General features: G+C 40.7%; 1 protein-coding gene across 1 annotated transcript in view; it reads left to right on the top strand.

The window, feature by feature from the left end:
- Positions 1 to 24267, top strand: part of marc1 (mitochondrial amidoxime reducing component 1) — a 42031-nt gene that overhangs the window by 13480 nt on the left and 4284 nt on the right. Inside the window, exons 2-6 of the mRNA XM_043695895.2 lie at positions 191 to 364; positions 1408 to 1573; positions 7400 to 7540; positions 12618 to 12679; positions 12979 to 13050. Of these exons, the coding sequence (XP_043551830.1) occupies positions 191 to 364; positions 1408 to 1573; positions 7400 to 7540; positions 12618 to 12679; positions 12979 to 13050 (615 nt within the window). The remainder of the gene's footprint in view (positions 1 to 190; positions 365 to 1407; positions 1574 to 7399; positions 7541 to 12617; positions 12680 to 12978; positions 13051 to 24267) is intronic.

The following is a 24267-nucleotide window of genomic DNA, read 5'->3' on the forward strand; positions in this document are numbered from 1 at the left end:
CATCATACCAAATCACTTCCTTTAATCCTATCTAGTTTTAAATTGAATTTACTTTTCCCTCCATGGGAGGCTGTACTAAAGAAAACTGACATGCTGTTTCATGGCTCTTCAAGCCTATAACCTGTGCGAGAATATTTATTTTAACTGAACCCAAGATCTTCTAATAAGTGTATTTTTTTTAATCTTCTAGGCAATGGCTTATAGTTGATGAGAAGTGGCATATGATTACTGGTAGGGTAGAGCCTACATTGGTGCTGGTCTCTGTATCCAGTGAAAATGGCTTTCTATGTCTTAATGCCCCGGGCATGGAAGAGCTGAGAGTTCCTTTGAAGTTGCCTAAGTCAAATCCTGTAAAGATGTGCAGGTAACTGATTCTGAACTTTTCATATTTCTGTGTCAAAGATTGTGTTTACAACTGCCAAATCTGACTAAATGGTATATGCTTTGGTGCTTTCTTCAAAGGAATCATTAAGCAGACTTATCAGTTATGAACTTTTTAAGGAAAAAGAAAAACACTTAATACAGAAGTGGACTTTGCTGTGTAGTGAGTTAGATTGTTTTCCTCCAAGCAATTTGTTCTTAATCTCTACCCTGAACTTTAATCTAGGTAAAAGTTCGTATAAGCTGGAACATGGTGTATGTTTAAAAATATTTTTATAACTGATTAATTGTGCTTGATTTTATGCCTCAGTTGGATAAGATTTGCATATCCTAAAACCATTAGGTATTTTTAACTGCAACAGCATCAACAGAGATGACACAAATGGCAGGTGTTAAAATGAAGAGCCTCACCATCGGGGGGGGGGGGGGAAGTGTGGTAAAAAAAGTCATGTAAAGGAGTGGGTTACAATCTGACTATATTATAGTGCAACAGAAGACTAAATTCTGGCTCATGAACATAGTTGCCTGCACCCACTCCGAATGGGAGTACCAGACAATTTTAATCTCGGAACAGTGTAGATGTGTTGCTTCTTTATGTTGTTCTTTCAAAACTGCCGTCATTACCATTTGACAAAATACAAAGTTTTTGGACAAATCCATCCCCTCTCCCTCTGACCTCCTTTCTAGTTGACATTGTCTGCCATCTTCATGCTCACATTGTTTCAAACTCGTGTATCAGTTTCTTTTTAATGTTTCTTGTTTGTTTGGAACATTAAGAACATTATGGTACACTTCAGCTGATTTTTGATGGTGAAACACAAGTGGATGAGCTGTGAAATAGAATTTGATCACATTTATTTCTGTATTGACAGGTGGGTGAAAATATCACTGGTAATTTATGCAGCTTTCCTTGAATTTCAAAAAGAAAATCTTCACAAGAAGATTTACACATAGGGATCAAAGAAATTATTAACTGAAGATAGTATTAGATAAAACTAATTTCTATTACTCCTTTTTTTTTAAAAGAGTATGGGGATGCAATATAGAAGGTAGAGATTGTGGTGATGAAGCTGCCAATTGGATTACTACGTACTTAAAAAATAGCAAGGCCTTCCGACTGGTGTGCTATGAACCTTCCATGCGACCAAGATATCCAAAAGAAAAGGAGCCACTTTTCGTGGAGAAAGACATGGTAATTTGCTACAGTTCATGGCATAGCTTTGACATGTATAATGAAATAACAATATTTTAAACATTACATTCATCTTATTGGAAATAAGGAATAATTTGAATTATTCAATTCAAGTACTCCAGTCTTTGAGGAAATTTGCAATTAAGTTTCTACCTCTACCAGTCTGGGATCAGCTGTTAAATGATGCATGAGAATGTGAGCTTCTGCTTGCTTGGTCTTTAGCTTCACCCTCAAGCACTGCTCTCCAGTACTAGGTCTGCAAGCGGGAGCTCACCTTGGAGAATTGTCAGTGTTACGCAACACTGGGCAGTTATGTCGGTTCACTTTTGATTGTAATCAAAAATTGCTTGTTTAATGTGAGAGATATGTCATCACTTTGAAATGATAAATCTTAATACTTTAACTTGTAATCTCGGATATCACTTAAAGGGCTAATGTTTAATTGTGTGTCAGGTTTCATTGCTTTGTTCCTCTCTGAAGGAGGGAATTCAATAATCCTGCATGCAACCATTTCTTTACGTTGCTCTTTCAAAACTGCCGTCATTATCCTTTCACAAAATAAAAACTTTTTGGACGAATCCATCCCCTCTCCCTCTGACCTCCTTTCTATTCTCCCCTCCCTGCTTTATTCCCTTGTAGTTGGCATTGTCTGCCAACTTCATGCTCACATTGTTTGGAACTCGTGTATCAGTTTCTTTTTAATGTTTCTTGTTTGCTTGGAACACTGAGAACATTATGGTTAAAGCCCGAAATGAGGACTGTTGTCAAACACTATTTTCCCTTGAACTAGACCTCTCCATGGTATGGCATGGTATAGCATCATCAACCATAATCATTTGCAATTCCTGTCATGGTTTCACCCCCAGGCTCTGAAATTTCCTAGGGCTCTTTTCTAAATGTCATTATATGCATGGGAAGAACTTCCATGTTTATACTATAGTAATGATATCCTGTGTTACATCTCTACTGTTTCCCTTTGCTCCATGAAAATCTCTTTTGTCATATGGCTTGTCTTACATTATCATTGGATAAGTTCGAATTTCCTAGCTAAAATTAAGAAAAACCAAAAGCATTGGTTCAATTGTACTAAAATCTTTGCTACCGACCCTATCCCTCTCATTGCCTTCTCAAGCTAAGTCAGGCAGAACACAAAAACCTCAGTGCTCAGTTTACCTCAACTGAATTTCAAAGCTGTTTTTCCCTATCTTGCACCCACTGCTACCTCACACTTACACTGTTTTTGAATCCCTTGATATAACCTAGGAACATAGAAGATAAGAGCAGGAGTAGTCATTTGACCCTTTGACCCAGCTTTACCATTCATTATGATCATGACTGATCGTCGAGATCAATGCCCTAGTCCCACCTTTCCCAGTATCCCTTGATTGAAGGACTATATTTACCTCCTCCTTCAAAACAAAGCTTTGGCCTCAAACACTTTCTGTGGTAGTGAATTCCACAGACTCTTGATTCATGGTTCAAGAATGGTCAATATTCCTCTTTTCCCCCCCACCCCCTTACCATTTGGAGCATCCTTCCTGCATCTGACCTATCTAGTCCTGTTAGAAGTTTATAGGTTTCTGAGATTTTCCATTCTCCCTCCACCCAGCTCCAATCCTACATTCTTCTAAACTCCAGTGAGTACAATCCTAACTGACTCAAACTGTTCTCATATGGCAGTCGTGCCATTCCAGGAGTTAATTTGGTAAAATTCTGCTGCACTCCCTGTATAGCAAAAACATCCTTGCTCAGATAAGGAGACCAAAACTGAACACAATATTCCAGATATGACCTCAACAATGCCCTGTATAATTGCAGCAAGACCTCTTGTAGACCTCAGCGGAATTCTGTTGTGTGAAGATCATCACAATTTGCCTTTAGTGCCTGCTGCACCTGCATGCTGACTTTCAGACTGGTGCATGAGGACACCCAGAACTTATTGAACATTCATCTCTCTCATTTTACATTCAAATAATAATCTACATTGCTGTTTTTGCTACCAAAGTAGCTAACCTGATTTGTCCATGTTATAATGTATTTGCCATGCATTTGCCCACTCAACCAGTCCATATCACACTGCAATATCTCTGCATCATCCTCACAGTTCACCCTTCTACCCAGGTTGTGTCATCTGCAAAGTTTGAGATATTACATTTAGTTTCCTCATCTAAATCATTAATATATATGTTGTGACCCTAACCCTATCCGAGGCCGGGGCGTTAGTAGCAAACCCCATGATATCCAATGAGTTACTGCCTGCCATTCAAAAAAAAGCATTTATTCCTATTCTGTTTCCTGTCTGCTAATCGATTTTCTATCCATCTTCATACACTACCACACCACCCCAGTCCCATGCAATTTATGTTTACACATTAACGTCTTTTGGACTTTCAAAGGACATTCAACAAATAAACCACATCCACTGTCTCCCCTGATCAATGCTATTACACCCTTGAAGAATTCCAGTAGATTTGTCAAGCATGATTACCGTTTTGTAAATCCATGCTGACCATGTCTGATTGCACTATTGTTTTCGAAGTGTTTTGCTACAAAACATTTGATGATGGGCTCTAGCATCTTCACCACTACTGACTGATCTATAATTCCCTGTTTTCTCTCAACCTCTCTTTTTAAGTGGTAAGGTTACGCTAGTTAGCCTCCAATCTGTAGGAACTGTTCTAGAGTCTGAAGAATTTTGAAGGATGACTGAAGTAATTCTACAGAGATTCTTATCCCATCACCAAGTCACCCTTATTTACATGGGGAGAGTCCTTGACACTGATCCAGCTTCCAGAGTGAACATGATGTCTGACACTCTTGTTCTAATCTGTCAGCCAGGGCTCCCTGATTGGGGCTGTTAATCTGGTCTAATTGGGGAACACACATTCTATGAGATCCCACCTGCCTTGTCACAATCACTACAATGACCACAAGTGCATCCATTATTTCTAGGGCCACTTCCTGAAGTACTCTGGGATGTCGATTAATAGGCTGTGGGGACTTATTAGTCTTCAATCCCATTAATTTCTCCAATACTATTTCTCTACCAGTGCAGATTTTCTTCAGTTCTTTTTTCAATAAGTCCATCATTTCTGGTACATTATTTGTATCCTTCTTGGTGAAAATGGAAGCAAAGTGTGAATTTAGTTTGTTAGCCATTTTTGATTTCCATTGTAAATTCCCCCATTTCTGGCTCAAAGGGATCTACATTAGGTTTCATCAATCTTTTTCTTTTTACCTGCTTATCGAAACTTTTACAGTTAGTTCTTACGTTTGCACTCGTATTCTATTTTCCCTATCTTAAACAATGCCTTGGTTCTCCTATGACCTCTGAGCTGTTCCCAGTCCTTAGGTCTGTTGGATTATTCTTGCCAGTTTGTATGCCTGTGTTTTGCATCGAATACTATTTCTAACTTCTTCAACACCTATTTTCTCTCGGTCTTTCCTATAGAAAATGTAGTTAGCTGTTTTATGGTAAGTAATAAGGAGCCAAGTGCAGGGTTTCTTTAATCAAGGAGCAAATTTATTAACTACTAAACCCAAGAAAATAAGTGACATCAAACACATGGCCTTTGTAAAGTCACATTGGTCCATTGATGCATAAATATTAAAGGGGAATAGTATCAAGTACAAAGGGAGATAAAAGAATGTGTTTTGTCTTTTGGATGTCTATGAGGCATATAATTTTAACCTGAGGATGATGTAAATTGGTTGGTTTCTTGAATTCAGCCAATCGTAGCAAATGTTACAGTTATTGAAAATTCTCAGTTCCTTGTTTTCTTTTGTCTCTGAAGGATCTGGGTACCAACTTCTTCGGAGAAAAAGAATCGAAACAATAATTTCTGTTCAATTAGCTGTTAAAATGCTCTTGGAACCTCCTCTGAAATATTGGTTCCAATACATATATCCAAGATGTTCTTTGAGTGGGTTTGTAAGTGACAGCCATTGTATCAATGTCCAGTAATTTGCATTTGTTAACATACTCCTGAGACAATGATAGGTGAAAACCCAGCTGTTAGCTCATAATAGGGACAATACATTTTTACCAAAGCATTTTGATGGTCCATTGCAGGAACTCCCTGTTATCCTTTGTAGCTGTAGTGTGTGGCAGAGATGGTGATGGGTTCAAACCTCTTGTTTGTATAATGAGTTTCAAATTTAAGTCTTTGGTCCAGCAATACCTGAAATCTTGGCCCAGAGACATGTGAAAGTCTCATGGTGAGCTGTCTATTCCAGGTGAATTTAAATGTCCAGGTTGGTACTCCTGCATAGCCCAACTATATTAGTCAGTCCTCGCCATTTGACATTGCTTTGTATATTTGAGAGTTTAGAGCTGGAAATGTGTTGCTGGAAAAGTGCAGCAGGTCAGGCAGCATCCAGGGAACAGGAGAATCGACGTTTCGGGCATAAGCCCTTCTTCAGGAATCCTGAAGAAGGGCTTATGCCCGAAACGTCGATTCTCCTTTCCCTGGATGCTGCCTGACCTGCTGCACTTTTCCAGCAACACATTTCCAGCCCTGATCTCCAGCATCTGCAGACCTCACTTTCTCCTCCTATTTGAGAGTTAAGGCTACTTTCAGGTCACGTGACACTTAAAGTGTCTTAGATGTTTTTTAAATCTGTTTAACACTTTACTCCAAAGTCCTAGACTTTTAAGCTGATAGATTTTATATCATCATGACACAAATGCATCTGTTTGTGCTAAAATTGGAAGGAGTGATACCCAATGCAGTTATGGACTGTCATTGAATACAGTTCTGCTGATGATTCACAGCACCACCTGTTGTCCAGTTTTTGAGTTGCAAGATCTGTTTTAAATCTATCCAGTGGTGGTGTCACATAATAATGCGAATATGCTATCCGAGGTAAAGTGTTGTTAAACATAGCTATAAGATACTTAGACTTAATGAGCTATACAATTTTTTTTGCATTGAGAGGAATACATTTATTTATCTCCTTCTATACGTTGGGAAAGGAAAGTATTATTTTGCAAAAACAGTCAAGAAATACATAGCTATTTGAAAACATGTGTTACAGCCTTCTTATCAAATCTTTTCAGTAAAATGTGAATATGCATTTTTCTCTCTCCCTCTTTTTTTTCCTCCATACTCAATCCTTTTGCAACAGTATAACCTATAACTTGGTAGGAATAATGAAATGTGATATCTTCTAGTGTAAATAAAATGCTTCAATCCAGTGTGTGCCTGTTACATTTAAAAGGAATAATATGAAAAATTAGTCACTTCTTGATTTCTTGTGGAGATTTTTCCTAATGCTTCCCTTGATGCTTAATGCTACAAATAAATAACCTGTAGCTAGCCTATTGTTCACTTCAGTTATGAGCCTGTTATATTCTCTTTCGTTTATCGTCATTTGGTTAAAATCCTGGAACTTCAACCCTAACATAAGTCTGAGTGAATTTACATTATATTGACCTGAAGCATTTCAAGCAAGTGGCTCTCCACTACCTTCTCAAGGGTAGCTAGGGATTAGTAATAAATACTAGTCTTGCCAGCAATGCCTACTTAGATAAACAAATTGATTTAAACACAGCTAATACAACTGTGAACCTGACTCCAAACCATGGAAAAATCCGAAGGGAAATTAGTTTGTCTGAAATACAAATAAATATCTTTGTTAATAAATGTATTCTTTTAAGGACTGCAAGAGTCTCTCATTGTTCTATGTAGATTTTCTCTGTTCATCCAAGGGTATTAATAATGCATAACTAATTTGATTGAAAGGTTAAACTGTTCGTTTCTTGTTTCTCTACTCCAGTCTGTGGAGAAATCCTTCACTGAAAATTTCTTTTCCACCCCATTACAGACGGTGTATAATGATACCAGTTCCTGCATGATGATGTCTGAGGAAACTGTCGAAGATTTCAATACCAAGTTGGAGAAAAAAGTTAAAATTGAGAATTTCAGGCCCGTGGTAGTAGTGAAGGATTGTAAGCCATATGCTGAGGTAAAGAGTTCACTTGCATTTACGTGGAAATTCAGAAACTAATGTGTATTCTGTGCTTCGTATTTTAAAACAAATGAAGAGTTGGACAGAGAATCTTAGTGTGGTGCAAAAGTGTTTCATTTTTGGCTTGCACCCAAAGCAATCTAAGCTATGTCATACTCTTCACTCTAAATCTGAAAGCGACAGGCTGATATTTCACTCTGGAAACTTGGGTACAAAAGTGTGCTGACACTTCACTGCAAAACGTGAGAGTGCTGGTCTATTGTACAGGATATCCTTTTCAAGGCCAAGATATTCAAAATCATAAAGGTTTTGATGTAGTGAAGTGTTTTGGTGGTTTCAGCAGCAGAAGAGTCAGAAAGTAAAGAAATCCACAGCACTTGGCAGCAGACCCAGAGATGACAAGAAAAAAGATAATTTAATGTAATGGGTTGTTATAATCTTGGGTGCAATATTATGACACAGGGTAAACCCCTCTAATTTAAACCAGCCACCCAGAAAAGCTCACCTCGCCTCGTAATCTATAAAAGTGAGTGACAAAGAACTACCAAATCCCACTATATTTAAAGAAAAAATTAACAATTTATTCTTTAACTCAAAGGAAACAAGAAAACATTAAACAACAACTATCTATGCTGTAACCCTCCTTTGTCTGATCAATTTATCTACTTCCGACTCTACTATAATATACTGACCTGATAAAACCCTCTGATTAAGTAATCATCAAAAAAAAAATCACATTTCAAAACTGTCAGTCTCCCCTTTGTATTTCTGTAATCTCTCCCTCACATCCGATTCATAATCCAAGTGTGCGATCTCTGACTTTGGTCCTGTCAATTTCTCTTTAATTAATTTCAAAGGGCCTCTCACTTCATGACTGAATATTAACTCAAAGGGAGTAAACTAAGTAGATTTATCTGGGGAATCTCTAATGGCAAACAATACAAGTGGAATACCTTTATCCCAATCATTCAGGTAATCCTGACAGTATGCTCGTACCATGGTCTTCAGCTTCTGATGCCACCTTTCTAAAGCTCCCTGGGATTCAGGATGATACACACTTGATTTAAAGTGTTATAACCTTAAACAGCCTAGCAGTAAAATTAGACCCTTGGTCTGACTGAATGTCTCTGGGTAGCCCATACTGTGCGAAGAAAGTTACAACTCCTCTACCACCCGTTTTTGCCTTAATACTCTGTAATGGAATTGTCTTCATAAATCTGGTAAATACATCCATTATGGTTAACAAGTACTCGTTCCCACTTTTAGTTCTTGGGAGGAGACCTACACAATCAATTACAACCCGCATGAAAGGTTCTTCGAATACGGGAATTGGCAACAAAGGTGCTGATTTTATGACTGCCTGTGGCTTACCTACCATTTGGAATGTATGACACGTACAGCAAAAGTTAACCACATCCTTGTCCATTCCATGTCATTAGAAATATTTTTGTACCTTAGCCTGAGTCTTCTGTGCTCCTAGGTGACGTCCTACAGTTACTTCATGTGCTCACCATAACACTTCCTGTCTGTATGCTACCAGCAACACAATCTGGTGCACTTCATCCCATTTCTCCTCTGCACTAACCTGTCGTGGACTCCATTTTCATCATCGGATTCTGTCATTCAGATACTAACCCTCAGGAATATTCTCTGCCTCATTTTCTGAGTATGCCTCAATATGTATATCTTTTATTGTCTCATCTTTCTCTTGTAAGTTCCATTAGCCTTTCAGGACTAAACACTTCTGTCTGACCCTCTGCCTGTCCAGGTTTTTTCCTGCACCTTTACGTCAAACAGGGTGTCCGCTAACTGAACCTCAACTCCTTCATCTTTTTCTCTTTTTTGCTTTGTTCTGTGACTTACAATGGTGGGTCCTTGTTACTACACAGTCTGGGAAAATACCAGGGTACTATTTTTAACTCTTCAGTTTCCTGGTCTTCCTTTGGTTTCTCCGCAACAAGGAGTGTCACTCTCACCTTGGACCCTGCTAAATCATTCCCAAGAACAAGCTAGACTCCTGGAACTGACACTCTGTCAATCCCTCCCACTTACTTCCCCAGTCTTGAGTTGGCACTCCAACCTGATCTTACATAGGGGAACGCTAAGTATCTGTCCACCTATCCTAAAATTTACCACCCCTCAGGTAACCGGTCAGAAAGATTGCACATTCGTTCATCTCTTACTATTAGAGACTGGTTAGATTCTGTATCTCTCCAAAATGATAACTACTTGTCCTTCTCCCCTTGTTCTTTCTGAATAAACTTTACCCACAGAGGCGAATTCTTTATAGAGATCAGGTATTAATTCCATACCCATCCCCTGCCTCAGCTGTGCACACTCTTGCAGCTCCTCGACTTTCTTTGAGGTTTCCTTTACTACTTTCACCAATGCCACTGCCTTCGCTTCTTTTGCCACATCTTTTCCCACAGTGTCTCTCTTTAATGAACAAGGCTGTGAGTTTACGTGTCCTACTTTCTGGCAGTGAAGTGCCTTTTCCCAGTGCCCTCCTTAAATCACTGACACTGTAATTTTCTGTGTCCTACTCCATTACAGTGAAAACACCTGAGGCCTTTCACTACCATTTCACCCCCTTGGGCTTCTTTTTTAACCTGTAGTTAAACACTTACCTTTGTTCTCTACTCTTTGTTGCATAGTGTAGGATCTCCCCTTTTCCCAACTTCCATCCCACACAGGATGAAATTCTTGCTGGAAGCTTGCCTTATGCACCAATCTGCTAACACTGCTGCTCTTCTCACTTCCTGAACTTTCTGTGAATTCTTATAATCTTTGGAAATGAGTTTTTCGAATTCCTCCAGCAGAATAATCTTTCTTAAAGCCTCATAGGCCTTATCTATTTTTAAGGCCCACATCCATCAATCAAAATGGCTATGTTTAATTCTTTCAAACTCAGCATAAATCTGATATGATTCCTTCTTTGTGTTTCTGAACCAGTGTTTGTATGCTTCTGGTACCAATTCATAAGCACTTAAAATTGTCTGTTTAACCTCATCATGATCTCTTGACCCTTCACCTGACATCGCTGCAAATACTGCACTTGCTCTGCCTACCAGTTTAGTCTGAACTAGCATTACTCACAAGAATTCTGACCACTCCATCGGCTTAGCCACTTTTTCAAATGAAGTAAAGAAGGCTTCGATGTCTTTCTGATCAAAGTGTGACAGAGCTTTGACATATTTGTATATGTCATTACCTCCTCTTTTAACTCTCTTTTTGCTGACTAAGTCACAATTTCTGAAGTTCACATTCTCTCTTTTTCTCTCTTTGCTCAGCTAAGAACCTCCTCTCTCAATTCTGCTCTCTTTCGCTCTTTTTTTTCTCTCTCACTTGCCCTCTCTCTCACACACCCCCTCTGCCCTTCCCCACCCCGCCTTCGTCTCTGTTTAGCCTCTAACTTCATTGTCCTCATTTGTAATTTTAAGGTTTTCTAACTCTGCTGCATTTGTTTGTTCCTCTGACACATCGAAGTGTTGAGTAATTCCCTTACAATTTCAGCTTTACTTTTGTCCTTGTTTAAACCCAATTCTAACCTCTTTTCTACATCTAAGAGCATGGTGTTTTTTCTTTCTAAACTTCCATGGCAAATTTGGGAATCATCTTTAAACCCCAGAATCTCTTTAGAAATTTGAAGAGCTATTTCCCTTACTTTTAATTTCAGCTACTTGTGGTTGGTTATATTAAACAAATTGTCTTGCCTACATTTCACTTAATGATCTAGGACATTAACCGGCAAGTGATTACGTCTACTGGGATTTTTCCGTATCCCAAATCTATTCAAATCTGTCCACATCTGAGACTGGAACTGGCCGAATCGCAGATCTGAGCACCCCCAACCGTTACCGTTATGACACGGAGTAAACCCTTCTGCTAATTTACATCAAATGCATAGAAAAGCTCACCTTGCCTTGAAATCTGTAAAAGAATGAGTGACAGAAAGATCCCCCAATTTCCACTTTTAAAGAAAAAATTAACAATTTATTCTTTAACTCCAAATAGAAAAGAAAACATTGAACAACAACTATCTACACCTGTAAGCCTCCTTTTGTCTGATCAATTTATCCACCTCCCACTCTACAACAATATACTGGCCTAATAAAACCCTCCAATTAGGTTAACAACAAAAAAGAATTAAATTTCAAAACCAGCCAGCTGTCAGTGTCTGCTTTGTATTTTTCTCTGTAGATTTTCCTGGGTTGTCTTTTCTTTGGTGTCCTGCTGCACAGATTTCATATGAACAGGTACCTTTCAGAGAGCGTCTCTGTAAGCAGTCTGTTTGTTGGTGCTGTTTGCTGCTCTGGCTAACTGTTCAAAATGCCTGATCTTTATACCCCAAAACATCAGATCATCTCATTGGTTTAATGTCTTCAAAACAGTAAAATTCAAATACGATTGGATTTTGGTATCTTGGGACATAATTTAAACTAATTGGCCAAATTTGAATTTGTTGTGTACCATAGTAATTCAGCTCAGCTATTTGTTTAACAGTCAAATGTTACATTTTTAAAATGTTTCAGCACATTGTTTGTTAAGTCCTTGCCAGCTTTCACTCTGATTTCCAGTATCCACGGTACTGTACCATAGAATTCCAACAGTGTGGAAACAGGCCCTTCAGCCCAACAAATTCACACTAATCCTCTGAAGAGTAACCCACACATACACATTCCCCTACATTTACCCCTGACTAATGCAGCTAACCTACACATTCCTGAACACTATGCGCAATTTAGCATGGCCAGTTCACCTAACCTGCACATCTTTGGATTGTGGGAGGAAACTGGAGCACCCGGAGGAAACCCAGGCAGACACGGGGAGAATGTGCAAACTCCACACAGATAGTTGCTGGAGGTTGGAATCGAACCTGGATTCCTAGCGCTGAGAGGCAGCAGTGCTAGCCACTGTGCCACCCATGACACCTCTGTCTTAAAGGTACAGAACACTCCACAACTTCATAACAGCACTGCCTGAGAGTGGTAGAAGGGTTTGTAATAATAAATAATTGCCCACAAGTGGTCTAAGTACTCTCATGTACTTAATTTATTTTTTTTTTAATTTTTAGGATACATGGAAAGGTCTACAGATTGGGACTGCAAAATTGCACCACAGGATGTATTGTACCAGGTATATCCCGAGGCAGTATTACTTTTCTTTCTGCTTTCTGCAGCATCTGGGAGGAGAGAGATGGCTCTTGCCATTATTACTCTTAGCTGAATGAGAGGGGAACTGTACAAAAATACCAGTGAACATGTGTTACCCAATATATCTTGCCCTCCTCTCGATTATTGCATTCTTTGGTTCAATATGTCCCTCATCAATTTTTAATGCTTGGACATTGAATCTCCAGCGGACTGTCATTACATCACGCTGAGGATTAGTGTCGCCTTTTCCATGTTATTTTACACTTCTGTCTTTTTTTTTAGATGCGTTTTTACAACTGTAGATCCTGATACAGGAATCATAGACAGGAAGGAGCCACTGGAGTCACTCAGGAGGTATATACAAAGACAAACTCGTAATAATTTATCAGTTAAAGTGCACAAGCTTCCCTGATACGTTGAGAGGTTAATTGGTGGATGCGTGAGGGATTAGCATGTTGCAGGGTTGATTTCTGGCTAACTCAACTGATATTGGATGCCTTTAAAATCTGTCTCTGTAATGAGGAGGTAAATGGGAAAGAATTCAGCTCCTGATGGTTATTCAGTAATCCCTGCTAAAACCGATCTCATCACCTGAACTGCCCTTGTTTAAATTTAGCACTAACCATTTGCCATTCTGTTTTTCAAATTGCATAGTTGCTGTTTACGTTAAGGCAGACGCAAGTTCAGTTAGTAGCTTGCACCTTAATGCGGTGCAGTTACCTATTGTACTGCTTGGTAATGAAGCCATAGAAGAAATCGAGATGAAGAGAAACTGACTAAAATTCTCTAATCACTGAGCAGCATCAAGTACCAGTAATGAGCATTTATTTGCCCTGACCCATCAATGTGTGAATTGTGCTGATCAATAAATGATGTCCATGATGCGTATGGCACAACAGGAAAATATGAAGGGTTCTGAATTACAGACCACTGAGTTCCAGCAGAACCATCCTTATTGTGATTCATATAGGCTGGTTGAAGCATAATCAGGGAGTAAAGATATTAGCAGGCTTTAAATGCAAAATGTTAAAACATAAACCATTTTATGTTGAAAGGAAAGAAATTGTAACAGTACTAAATGCTTTATAGGTAGAGGGAACTGCATCTTGCTCAACAATTTGAATTTGCATTGCTTGTTTAACGTACTCAAGATCCTAACTAAAGCTCTAGGTAAATATGGCCTGACGTACGTATCTTGCATTCATGGTAAATTTTGAATGTCGCATTGAATATTTCAGCTACACCAGAAAGCACTCGCATAAGCTAAGCTCACTGTCCAGCCTGAATCCACATGAATTACTATTGACCTGAACAGAATGAGTGTACTAACATCAATCACAGAACCATAGAAACTGTTAGTGTTGTTTTTTCTGCTACACTTTATTTTCAAGAACTAAGATGAGTTTGCTACCACGTATCTTTTCTAAAAGAGGGCTTCTATTATCAATACTGAGATGCCAAGTGATGGTGGGGTAGGCGGCTAGTGGGGCATTGGGGGGGGGGGGGGGGTGTAGGAGAGTGGATACAGTCCATAGTCACTGAAGGGCGATGTCTTCAGAAGGGGTGGCCCAAGGTATTTGAAGTACTTTTTGAGGATTATTGAATTTGATGAGCTAATAAAATGAGTGATAGATATGTTGTCTTTGAGCATTGTGGGAACTGCATGAAACCCTGCAGAAAGGACCATAACTATGCCATATTCTTCAGCCAAACTTATCTGTCTCCTTACCAAATACTTGCAGGGAAACTGGATCAGATAGTAAGTAATGCTGTTGCCACTAGGTGTCATTGTGGATGCTATTTAATGCATAGAATAAAAATATAATACAAGAAAAAAAATTTCATTGAATTCACCCTGAATGCTCTAGCTTTCCCAATTTAACATCATTTTTTAATGTTCCTAATTTTTCAGTCTTGCATTTCCATCATGTAGATAATTCTATTTTTAACAGCCTTTGAACAAAAAAAAAGCTTGTTCTTCACAGTTTTTTCTGGCTCTAATAGTTTGATTTACTGTAAAGTAATATGACATTTTATGTGAGACTACTTCAACCAACTCCTCCTCTTAAGGCTGGTTTTCATCTGCTTTGTTCCCAAAAATAAGCATTCACTTCAGGTCAAAAGAGAACAGAGATACATATTTGTATCCTGTTAGGGTTTCAGTCATTAATGTTGCCTGGGCATTTCCTGGGAATACATTCTGTGACATAGATCAGTAATCCCTCCAAGAAGTTCAAGAATGGAAATTATGCAGAGGAGAGAAACATAATAACATTTGCTGACTTATTCTCTTGTCTCAACCTTGGCTGATCAAGTACCAATATGAAACGTGCCTAGAAGACACCCAGATCATAAGTTTTGAGAAGAGCAGGCTGTAAGGATATGGATGCCTGTCAAATGTTAGGCTTCTTTGGCAGTTGAACTTAGAAAGAAGTCAGGAGGCTTCTCAACTGGTGATTATATCACTGTTGCATGTTTAGTGTTGTGAGAGTATATTAATGCAATCCTCATAAATCCAGGTAGTAGACCCTGCCAGACGCATTTATAGTGTTTAGCGTAATAAAGCTGCACACTCTGATATCTCAACACATTGATCAGCTTCCTGCTGTTTGATCTGGTCTATAAAAGCAGTGTCAGCTTTATCTAGAGCCAAGTGAAGAGAAACATTTTAGAATTCTGCTCTTAATCCCTATCCCACATATATACTTAGTACCCTGAACCCCCTTTAGAACTGTACACTATATTATATTGTCTCTCCACATTCTTCCTACCAAAATGAATAATCTGCACTTAGAATATAGAACAGTACAGGCCATTTGGCCATCTGTTATGCTGAACTTTTATCCTACTCTAAGATTAGACAAACCCTACATTTTACTATCGGTCCATGTGCCTATTCAAGAGTTGCTTAAATGTCCCTAATGTATCTGACTCTACGACCACTGCTGACAGTGCATTCCATGCACCCACCACTCTCTGTATAAAGAACCTACCTCTGACATCTCCCCAAACCTTCTCCAATCACAATAAAATTATGCCCCCTTGTTATAGCCATTTCTATCATGGGAAAAAGTCTCTGACTATTCACTCTATGCCTCTCATCACAGTCCATTGTACATCTCTATCAAGTTACTCTCATCCTTTTTCCCTCCAGTGAGAAAAGCCTGAGCTCCCTCAACCTTTCTTCATAAGACATGCTGTCCAGTCCAGACAGCATCCTGGTAAATCCCCCTCTAAAGCTTCCACATCCTTCCTATAATGATGCGACCAGAACTGAACACAATATTCCAAGTGTGGTCTAATTAGGACTGTATAAAGCGGCAGCATAACCTCGTGGCACTTCAACTCAATCCTTCTGGGAGATCCAAGATGGCGGGCTGAGTGGTCTGCTGTGCTGGGTTCTGTGCCCTACCCCCTGGCAAGGTGTTCCTTTACCCCTGCCCTTGTTAACCACCCCAGGAGAAAAATTGATAATATAAAGTTACTGAACATCTGGAGCTGCTAAAATTATGGTTTGACAGTTCTAAGATCAGGATGAAGGTGAATAAAGGAAAAGGGGCTAAAGGAGTACAGTAAGCAGGGCTAATGTGTCAGGGGTGCCCGGAGCCATTGCTCAAACTCCCGGGGTGGCCCCTTTGGATCGAATGGGGCAGAGTTTGCCAACTCTGGTCCAGTGTTTGATATTGGCTCCATCGCTGCTTCAATCTTCTCTCAAAGAGTAGAAGCAGTGGAGCAGAGGACTGCGGCATTGGAGACCGTGGCGGAGGTCTCGGGAGGAAGGATCCGAACACTGCGAGACCAGGTTCAGGTCCTTCAGGAACAAGTTGATGACCTGGAAAACAAAAGTACAACAAAAAAACATATGGCTTGTTGGTCTCCTGGAGTGGGAGAAAGGTGAGGACCTCTGGATTCTTGGAGAAGTTGCTTCCAAAGCTGAAGAGATTGGGGAGACACTGAATGAATACTTTTCGTCAGTATTCAATCAGGAACAGGACATTGTTGTCAATGTGAATACTGAGTCACAATTAAGTAGAATGGATGGCTTTGAGGTATGTAGAGAAGAGGTGTTGGAAATTCTGGAAAGGGCGAAAATAGATACGTCCCCTGGGCCTGATGGCATTTATCCTAGGATTCTCTGGGAAGCAAGGGAAGAGATTGCAGAGCCATTGGCCTTGATTTTTATGTCCTCGTTGTCTACAGGAGTAGTGCCAGAAGATTGGGGGCTAGCAAATGTGGTTCCCTTGTTCAAGAAGGGGAGTAGGGATAACCCTAGTAAATATAGGCCGGTGAGTCTCACTTCTGTTGTGGGCAAAATCTTAGAGAGAATTGTAAGGGATAGGATTTATGAACATCTGGATAGGAATAATGTGATCAAGGATAGTCAGCATGGTTTTGTGAAGGGCAGGTCGTGCCTCACAAACCTTATTGAATTCTTTGAGAAGGTGACTAAGGAGGTGGACGAGGGAAAAGCAGTAGATGTGGTGTATATGGATTTTAGTAAGGCGTTTGATAAGGTTCCCCATGGTAGACTACTGCAAAAAATACGGAGGTATGGCATTGAGGGTGAGTTGGAGGTTTGGATTAGGAATTGGCTGGCTGGAAGAAGACAGAGGGTAGTAGTTGATGGCAAAGGTTCATCTTGGAGTGCCGTCACTAGCGGTGTTCCGCAAGGATCTGTTTTGGGACCATTGCTGTTTGTCATTTTTATAAATGACCTGGAAGAGGGGTTAGAAGGTTGGGTGAGTAAGTTTGCGGATGATACGAAAGTCGGAGGAGTTGTAGACAGTGAGGAAGGATGTGGCAGGTTACAGCGGGATATAGATAAGCTGCAGAACTGGGCAGAAAGGTGGCAAATGGAGTTCAATGTAGCTAAGTGTGAGGTGATTCACTTTGGTAAGAGTAATAAAAAGATGGGGTACTGGGCTAATGGTCGGATACTTGGTAGTGTGGATGAGCAGAGGGATCTTGGTGTCCATGTACACAAATCTTTGAAAGTTGCCACCCAGGTAAATAGTGCGGTGAAGAAGGCATATGGCGTACTGGCTTTTATTGGTAGAGGAATTGAGTTCCGGAGTACTGAGGTCATGTTGCAGTTGTATAAGACTCTGGTGCGGCCACATCTGGAGTATTGTGTGCAGTTTTGGTCGCCATACTATAGGAAGGATGTGGAGGCACTGGAATGGGTGCAGAGGAGGTTTACCAGGATGTTGCCTGGTATGGTAGAAAGATCGTATGAGGAAAGGCTGAGGCACTTGGGGTTGTTTTCATTGGAGAAAAGAAGGTTTAGGGGTGACTTGATAGAGGTGTATAAGATGATTAGGGGTTTAGATAGGGTCGACAGTGAGAATCTTTTTCCATGTATGGAGTCAGCTATTACAAGGGGGCATAGCTTTAAATTAAGGGGGGGTAGGTATAGGACAGATGTTAGGGGTAGGTTCTTTACTCAGCGAGTCGTGAGTTCATGGAATGCCCTGCCAGTAGCAGTGGTGGACTCTCCCTCATTATGGGCATTTAAGCGGGCATTGGATAGGCATATGGAGGATAGTGGGCTAGTGTAGGTTAGGTGGGCTTGGATCGGCGCAACATCGAGGGCCGAAGGGCCTGTACTGCGCTGTATTCTTCAATGTTCTATGTTCTATGTTCCTGGGGCTGAAGTTGGAGTTGGGCTTGGTGAGTATGGAGTGGGCCCACCGGATCGCAGTGTGCAGGTCTGGGCTGGATCTGTGTCCATGCCTGTCGGGAGTGCAACTCCAGCATTATAAAGAAAAACAATTAGTCATTGAAACAAGAAGAAGACTGGGAAGAGATCCACAGGCTTTAACATACAAAGGCTCAAGAATAATGTTCTTTCAAGACTTCTCATGAGCCATAGTTAAGAAGAGAAAGATATTTGATGAAGTTAAGAGAAAATTAAGCGATCTGAACATTCAGTATTCCTTGAGGTACCCGGCAGTGTTGCGTTTTGCTCACGGGTGAACGGTATTTAATTTTGATTCAGCAGAAAAGGTAAAGGACTTTGTGAACTCTTTAAAGTAAAGGACTCTGGTTGGGAGTGGGGGGAAGGTTGGGGTTGGTGAAGGGACACCATTCCGGGCAATGGTACAAATTTTCCTTAGTTTTTCTGGCCCTCTTTTTATCCTCTCTCCCCTTTTTGTGGTTATCGGTTTTATAGCTTTTGTACTGCCTTGATGTAAAACCTGATTTATTTATCACTTTGGAAGGTTGGTTATTGTCTGGGTTTTTTTTCTGCTGCTGTCCTTTTTTGGGGGTGGCAATGTCTGTGGTTAAGATGTATGAAAAGAGTAGTGGAGTGGAGAGGGTGGGCGTCCATTGTTAACTCTCAGGAATGTAAATAACATGTTCTCTTTATCTGTTCATTGCCTGGGGCTAGGGCGCGGCCTCAGCTGGAAGGAGCCAGGATGGTTGCAAGGATTGGGCAAGGGGGGAGATCTCTAGTGAATTGGGAGCTATTTGGGTATTTGTTTAAGTTAAATATAGTGATTAGTTTTTTAGTTGTAGTTTTTAGACTTTAAAGAGTTAATGTCTTTTTCATTTGCTATACATCAAATAATGTTCCTCCTGTTGGGAAATCACTGGTTTCCCTGGATGACCATGACTCGTGATCTGTTCAGATGGTGTACCTGGAATGTAAAAAGGAGCCACTCCCCTATTTTAAAAAAAAGAAGGTGCTTCCAAGCCTCAGGAAGGAAAGGGCTGACATCACCCTGCTGCAGGAGACACATTTAACTAATAAAGAAGATCTGAAACTACAGCAGGGTGGTAATGATAGGGTATTCTTCTTCTTCAGCTCTAAGAGTAGAGGAGTGGCTATACTGGTAAGAAGGTAACTGAGCAAATTAGGGAAGAACTTGGACTGTTCTTCATTCTTAAAGCTCTAATACATGGAGAAGAGTATGGCGTCCTGAATGTTTATTGTCCCCAGTGCACCCTCTAAAATTTCTAATTGATGCAGTTGCTAAATTAATGAATCTTGGGGTATGCCGTACAATCATAGGAGGGGATTTTAACCGCCTAATGGATCCCGGGGTAGACAGGATGCCAAGGGGTCCAGCAGGTATGCCCATGCAATCTTGACAGTTGGTGGACTTGTGTGAGGAGTTGGATTAGTGGATGTGTGGAGGCATCTCCACCTGAATGGAAGAGACTTTATTTTCTATTCCAACCCACACAAGTGCCACACATGTTCCTTATATGCCATCAGTTTGTTTGGACAGAACGTTGGCTTGCAAAATTGAGAATATAACTACCTCGGACCGTGTGCCAGTGTATTTAGATGTTAAAATCAAGGGTGGCAGAATAGATGCATGGACCCATTCCTGTTAAGGGATAACAAATTTGTTGAGAACGTTACAAAAGAGTTCAGGGCCTTCTGGGATATCAAATCGGGTACGGCCAGTAATCCAGCAATACTTTGGGAGGCCACTAAAACATATTTACAAGGCCTGATCATTTTGTACTCCTCTACTAGAAAGAGGTGGGTGGGGATGGGGCAGCAAAGGAGACCCGGCTGAAGGTAGCTGAGGAAGCATATTGGTTATGGAAGCATATGCCTTCATTGGTTAAGCTGCAGTGGGTCATGGCTCTCTGGGCTGCTCTTGACTCAGTGCATACACAGATGGCAAAAAAAAGGTCTCCTTTGCTAAACAAAGATTGTTTGCTTGAATTTGGAGATAAGCCAGGTAGATATGTGGCATATCTGGCTAGAAAGAAAAATGCTTCGTAATCCATTATGTCTGTTAGAGAGAAAGCTGGCACAGTTACCCAAGAATTGAAGAAGATCAATGTTAGATTTAGGGGATACTTCGCAGATCTATACCAGTCGGAGGGTGGCAAAGATGGTGCAGTGAGAATGCAGTCCTTTTTTGAGAACCTGGACCTCTCCAGTATAAACGCGGAACAGGCCTCCCTGTTAAATGCGCCCAAGAAGATACAAGAGGTGCAGAAAGCAATAAAACATCTCCAAGATGGCAAAGCACCGGAACCAGATGGATTCCGAGTGAGTTTTATAAGGAATTCATAAATGTGTTGGTGGAGCCATTTTTGGGGATGTGTAGCTATTCATATACACCGGGTTATCTTCCACCCACTCTTAGGGAGGCTAATATCTCCCTCATTTTAAAGAAGTGGAAAGACACAAAAAAAAATGTGCTCCATACAGAAAAATTTGTTGTTGAATGTGGACTTTAAAATTCTGTCAAAGGTGCTGGCCCTGAGGTTGGAAAAGTATTGCTCCATATTATAAAAGAAGATCAGATGGGTTTTATCAAGGGCCGTAGCTCCTCTAACAATATCAGGAGGGTACCGAACATAGTTCAGGTATGCCAGCAAAGATTGATCGTGGGCCTGGTGGTCTCCCCAGACGTGGAAAAGGGGTTTGACTGGATAGAATGGCCACACCTGTTTGGAGTCCTAGAGCACTTTGCTTTGGGGGGAGCCTTTGTTAGGTGGGTGGTGGTGTTGTATAATGATCCTAACGAGGCAGTCATCACAAACGGTGCTAAGTCGGATAACTTTAGTATTGGGAGAGGTAGTTGACAGCGATGTCCTCTTTCACTGCTGTTATTTACCTTGGTAACTGAGCCATTAGCCGAGGCTATCAGGAGGGATCCTGAAATAGTGGCACCAAGGGTGGTAATGGGGGAGCATAAGATCCCCCTATACGCTGATGGTTTCCTTTTTTCTTGGCCAATCCAGAGGAGTCTGTTCTTTGATTCAAAAAAATTAATTTATTTGGCCGCTTTTCGGGATACAGGATTAACTTCACAAAATCGGAAGCCATGCCAGTGGGAGGATTAGTGGAGGTGCCTGATCTGAAGAATGAAATGCAGTTCCCATTTAGATGGTTGTCAAAAGGTTTTTTGTATTTGGAAATTTTTATTACCCCTGCCTTCCACAGCTGTATAAAGCCAATTATGTACAATTACTGGACAGAATAAAACAGGCTTTTCAGTGGTGGGAGGGATTACCGGTTATCATGGTTAGGCTGAATAGACTTGATTAAAATGAATGTTCTTCACTTGTTGTACCCCACGAGCATGCTCCTGTTGTTGCTACCCAGATGAGTGCTATGGAGGCTACGTGGTTGGCTAGGCTCCTTTTATTTGATGTCGCAGACGCCCCCTAATTAAATTACTAAATAGCAACTCCTGCAGGGTGGGGGTGGATGGACCTTCTGGACTTGAAGAGATATCAAATAAGTGCCCTGTCAGTGTATATGGGTGATTGGGTATGGGGGGAGGAATCGGGGTCGATTTGGCTTGACGTTGAAGCCTCACAGTCAAGATGTCCCCTTGTTAATCTATTATTCATGGATAAGGTGAAATCCGTGACCGAGCAGTGTAAGAGCCAAACTAGATAAATACGGTGAAAGCTTGGAGGATAATGAGGCAAAACGAGGGCAATTGGCTTAAGACCTCACTATTTAACCCGTTGATGGGAGCCCCAGGATTTAAACCTGGGGCAATGGACTCCGGCTTTAAGGTATGGGAGAATAAGGGAATCTCTTGTTTGGGAGATTTATTCGAGGGGGAGGTCTTGATGTCATATAGCCAACTAAGTCAGAAATTGGGATATTTTCCGGTACTTTCAGATAAGGGATTATATTCAGAAGAAGACCATACTCCTGGCTCGGCCTTACAAGTCAGACGTGGAGAAAAGAGTGCTCCAGTGTACGGGCACTCTTTCAGTTAATACTTTGTACAATTTACGGAAAGATCACGTCTTAGGTGATGTGGAGAGACTCTGTAGGAGTTGGAATCGGGAACTAGGAGAGGTATTTCATATTAAACGTGGGAAGATATATGGGAAAATGTAAAGAAAATCTTAATATGTAACAAAGTGCAGACCGTGCAATTGAAGATTTTACACAGGGCTCATGTGGCGTCGGAGAGAGGCACCAGTTCAAGAGAGGAGCAGCTGCAGGATGTCCCAAATGTAAACTTAGTGTAGGCACTCTCTCACTGCTTTTGGTCATGTTGCAAGATCCAGAGATACTGGAGTGTCATAGTAAGGGAGCTGAAGGAAATCCTGGTAGTTGAAGTCAAAGTGGACCTGGTATTTCTGCTTCTGGGGTTGCCAAATTTGCCCTCTCTGTGGGAACACAGGAAGAGATTGCATAACATTCTTACACAATGTGTGTGGAAGCGCATTTTACTGAATTGGACGTTGGAAGAACTCCCAGGTCTTATGGGTGGCACAGGCTGGTGATGGAACATCTCCCCCAAGACTACCTCACACAAATATGGTGCATCGCAAAACGGAGCAGTTTTATTTTTTCTAACCTGAAACAAGGGGGGAGACGAAAAAACCTCATCTCCTCAGTAGGAAACACCAACAGCAGTAATAAGACACACTGACTGTGTGGTCCAGGCAGTTCAGAGGTCAGTCTCCACTTCTCCCTAGCACACACAAATGAAGAGTCCTTCACACACTGATCCAGCACCTTCAGAGCCAGCTCTGAGTATCAGATTGTCTGATACTCCTCTCTTTTTTAACAGGACGTCTGAGCCTTGTGTGTTTTTCATTTTATTTCTTACACTACTGCCTGACAGTGATAAACTGAGCAGTTTTATAAGACGTGGTGGCCCTTTCTAAATTATATTGACGCAGACTTATCAGCATTATTAATTAGGGCCTTGATATAGCCGTGGGAATCAGCTTGGGCTCCTGTGGGGACTTGAGTGTGGGAAGCAGGGGGAAAAAGAAAATACAGGCACAATGACTGGTGCTCCCAGGGATGGGAGTTTTAGTGGAAGTGTGGTGAGTGAAATAGAATAAAGTAATGTGATATAATTTAATTTAAGCTAATTTGAATTCAGCTTAATTTAATTTTTATTTAATTTGATTGTAGTTTAAGTTAAGTAGATACGTTTTTTTCTGGTAGACTAGTAGGTAGTTTATCATTAATGTATTGTGTTATGACATTGTACTTTTTTTTGTATTTTGGTGTTTTTATATATAATTGTTTTGTAAAAGATCTGAGCATTTTTAATAAAAAAAAGTATTAAAAAAAAAACTCAATTCCCCTACTAATAAAAGCCAACACACTATATGTCGTCTTAACAGCCCTTTCAATTTGGGAGGCAACTTTGAGAGATCTATCGACGTGGACCCCAAAGTCCCTCAGTTCCTCCACACTGCCATGAATCCTGCCTTTAACCCTGTATTCTGTATTCAAATTCGACCGTCCAAAATGGACCACTTCAAACTTTTCCAGGTTGAACTCCATCTGCTACGTTTCAAGCCAGTTCTGCATCCTGTCATTGTCCCGTTGCAACCTATAACAGCCCTCCACACTATCCACTGCTCCACCAACCTTCGTGTCATCGGCAAACTTACTAATCCACTCTTCCACTTCCTCAGCCATGTCATTTATAAAAATCACAAAGAGCAAAGGTCCCAGCCTGGATCCCTTCGGAACACCACTGGTCACTGAGCTCCAGTCTGAAAGTTTCCATCTACTGCCACCCTCTGTCTTCTATGTGCCAGCCAATTCTGTATCCAGACAGCCAAATTTCCCTATATCCCGTGCTTCCTTACTTTCTGAATGAG

Source organism: Chiloscyllium plagiosum, unplaced genomic scaffold (genome assembly GCF_037043375.1).
Source record: "Chiloscyllium plagiosum isolate Xiang-an unplaced genomic scaffold, Cpla_swu_hap1 HiC_scaffold_10, whole genome shotgun sequence".
Taxonomy (NCBI): domain Eukaryota; kingdom Metazoa; phylum Chordata; class Chondrichthyes; order Orectolobiformes; family Hemiscylliidae; genus Chiloscyllium; species Chiloscyllium plagiosum.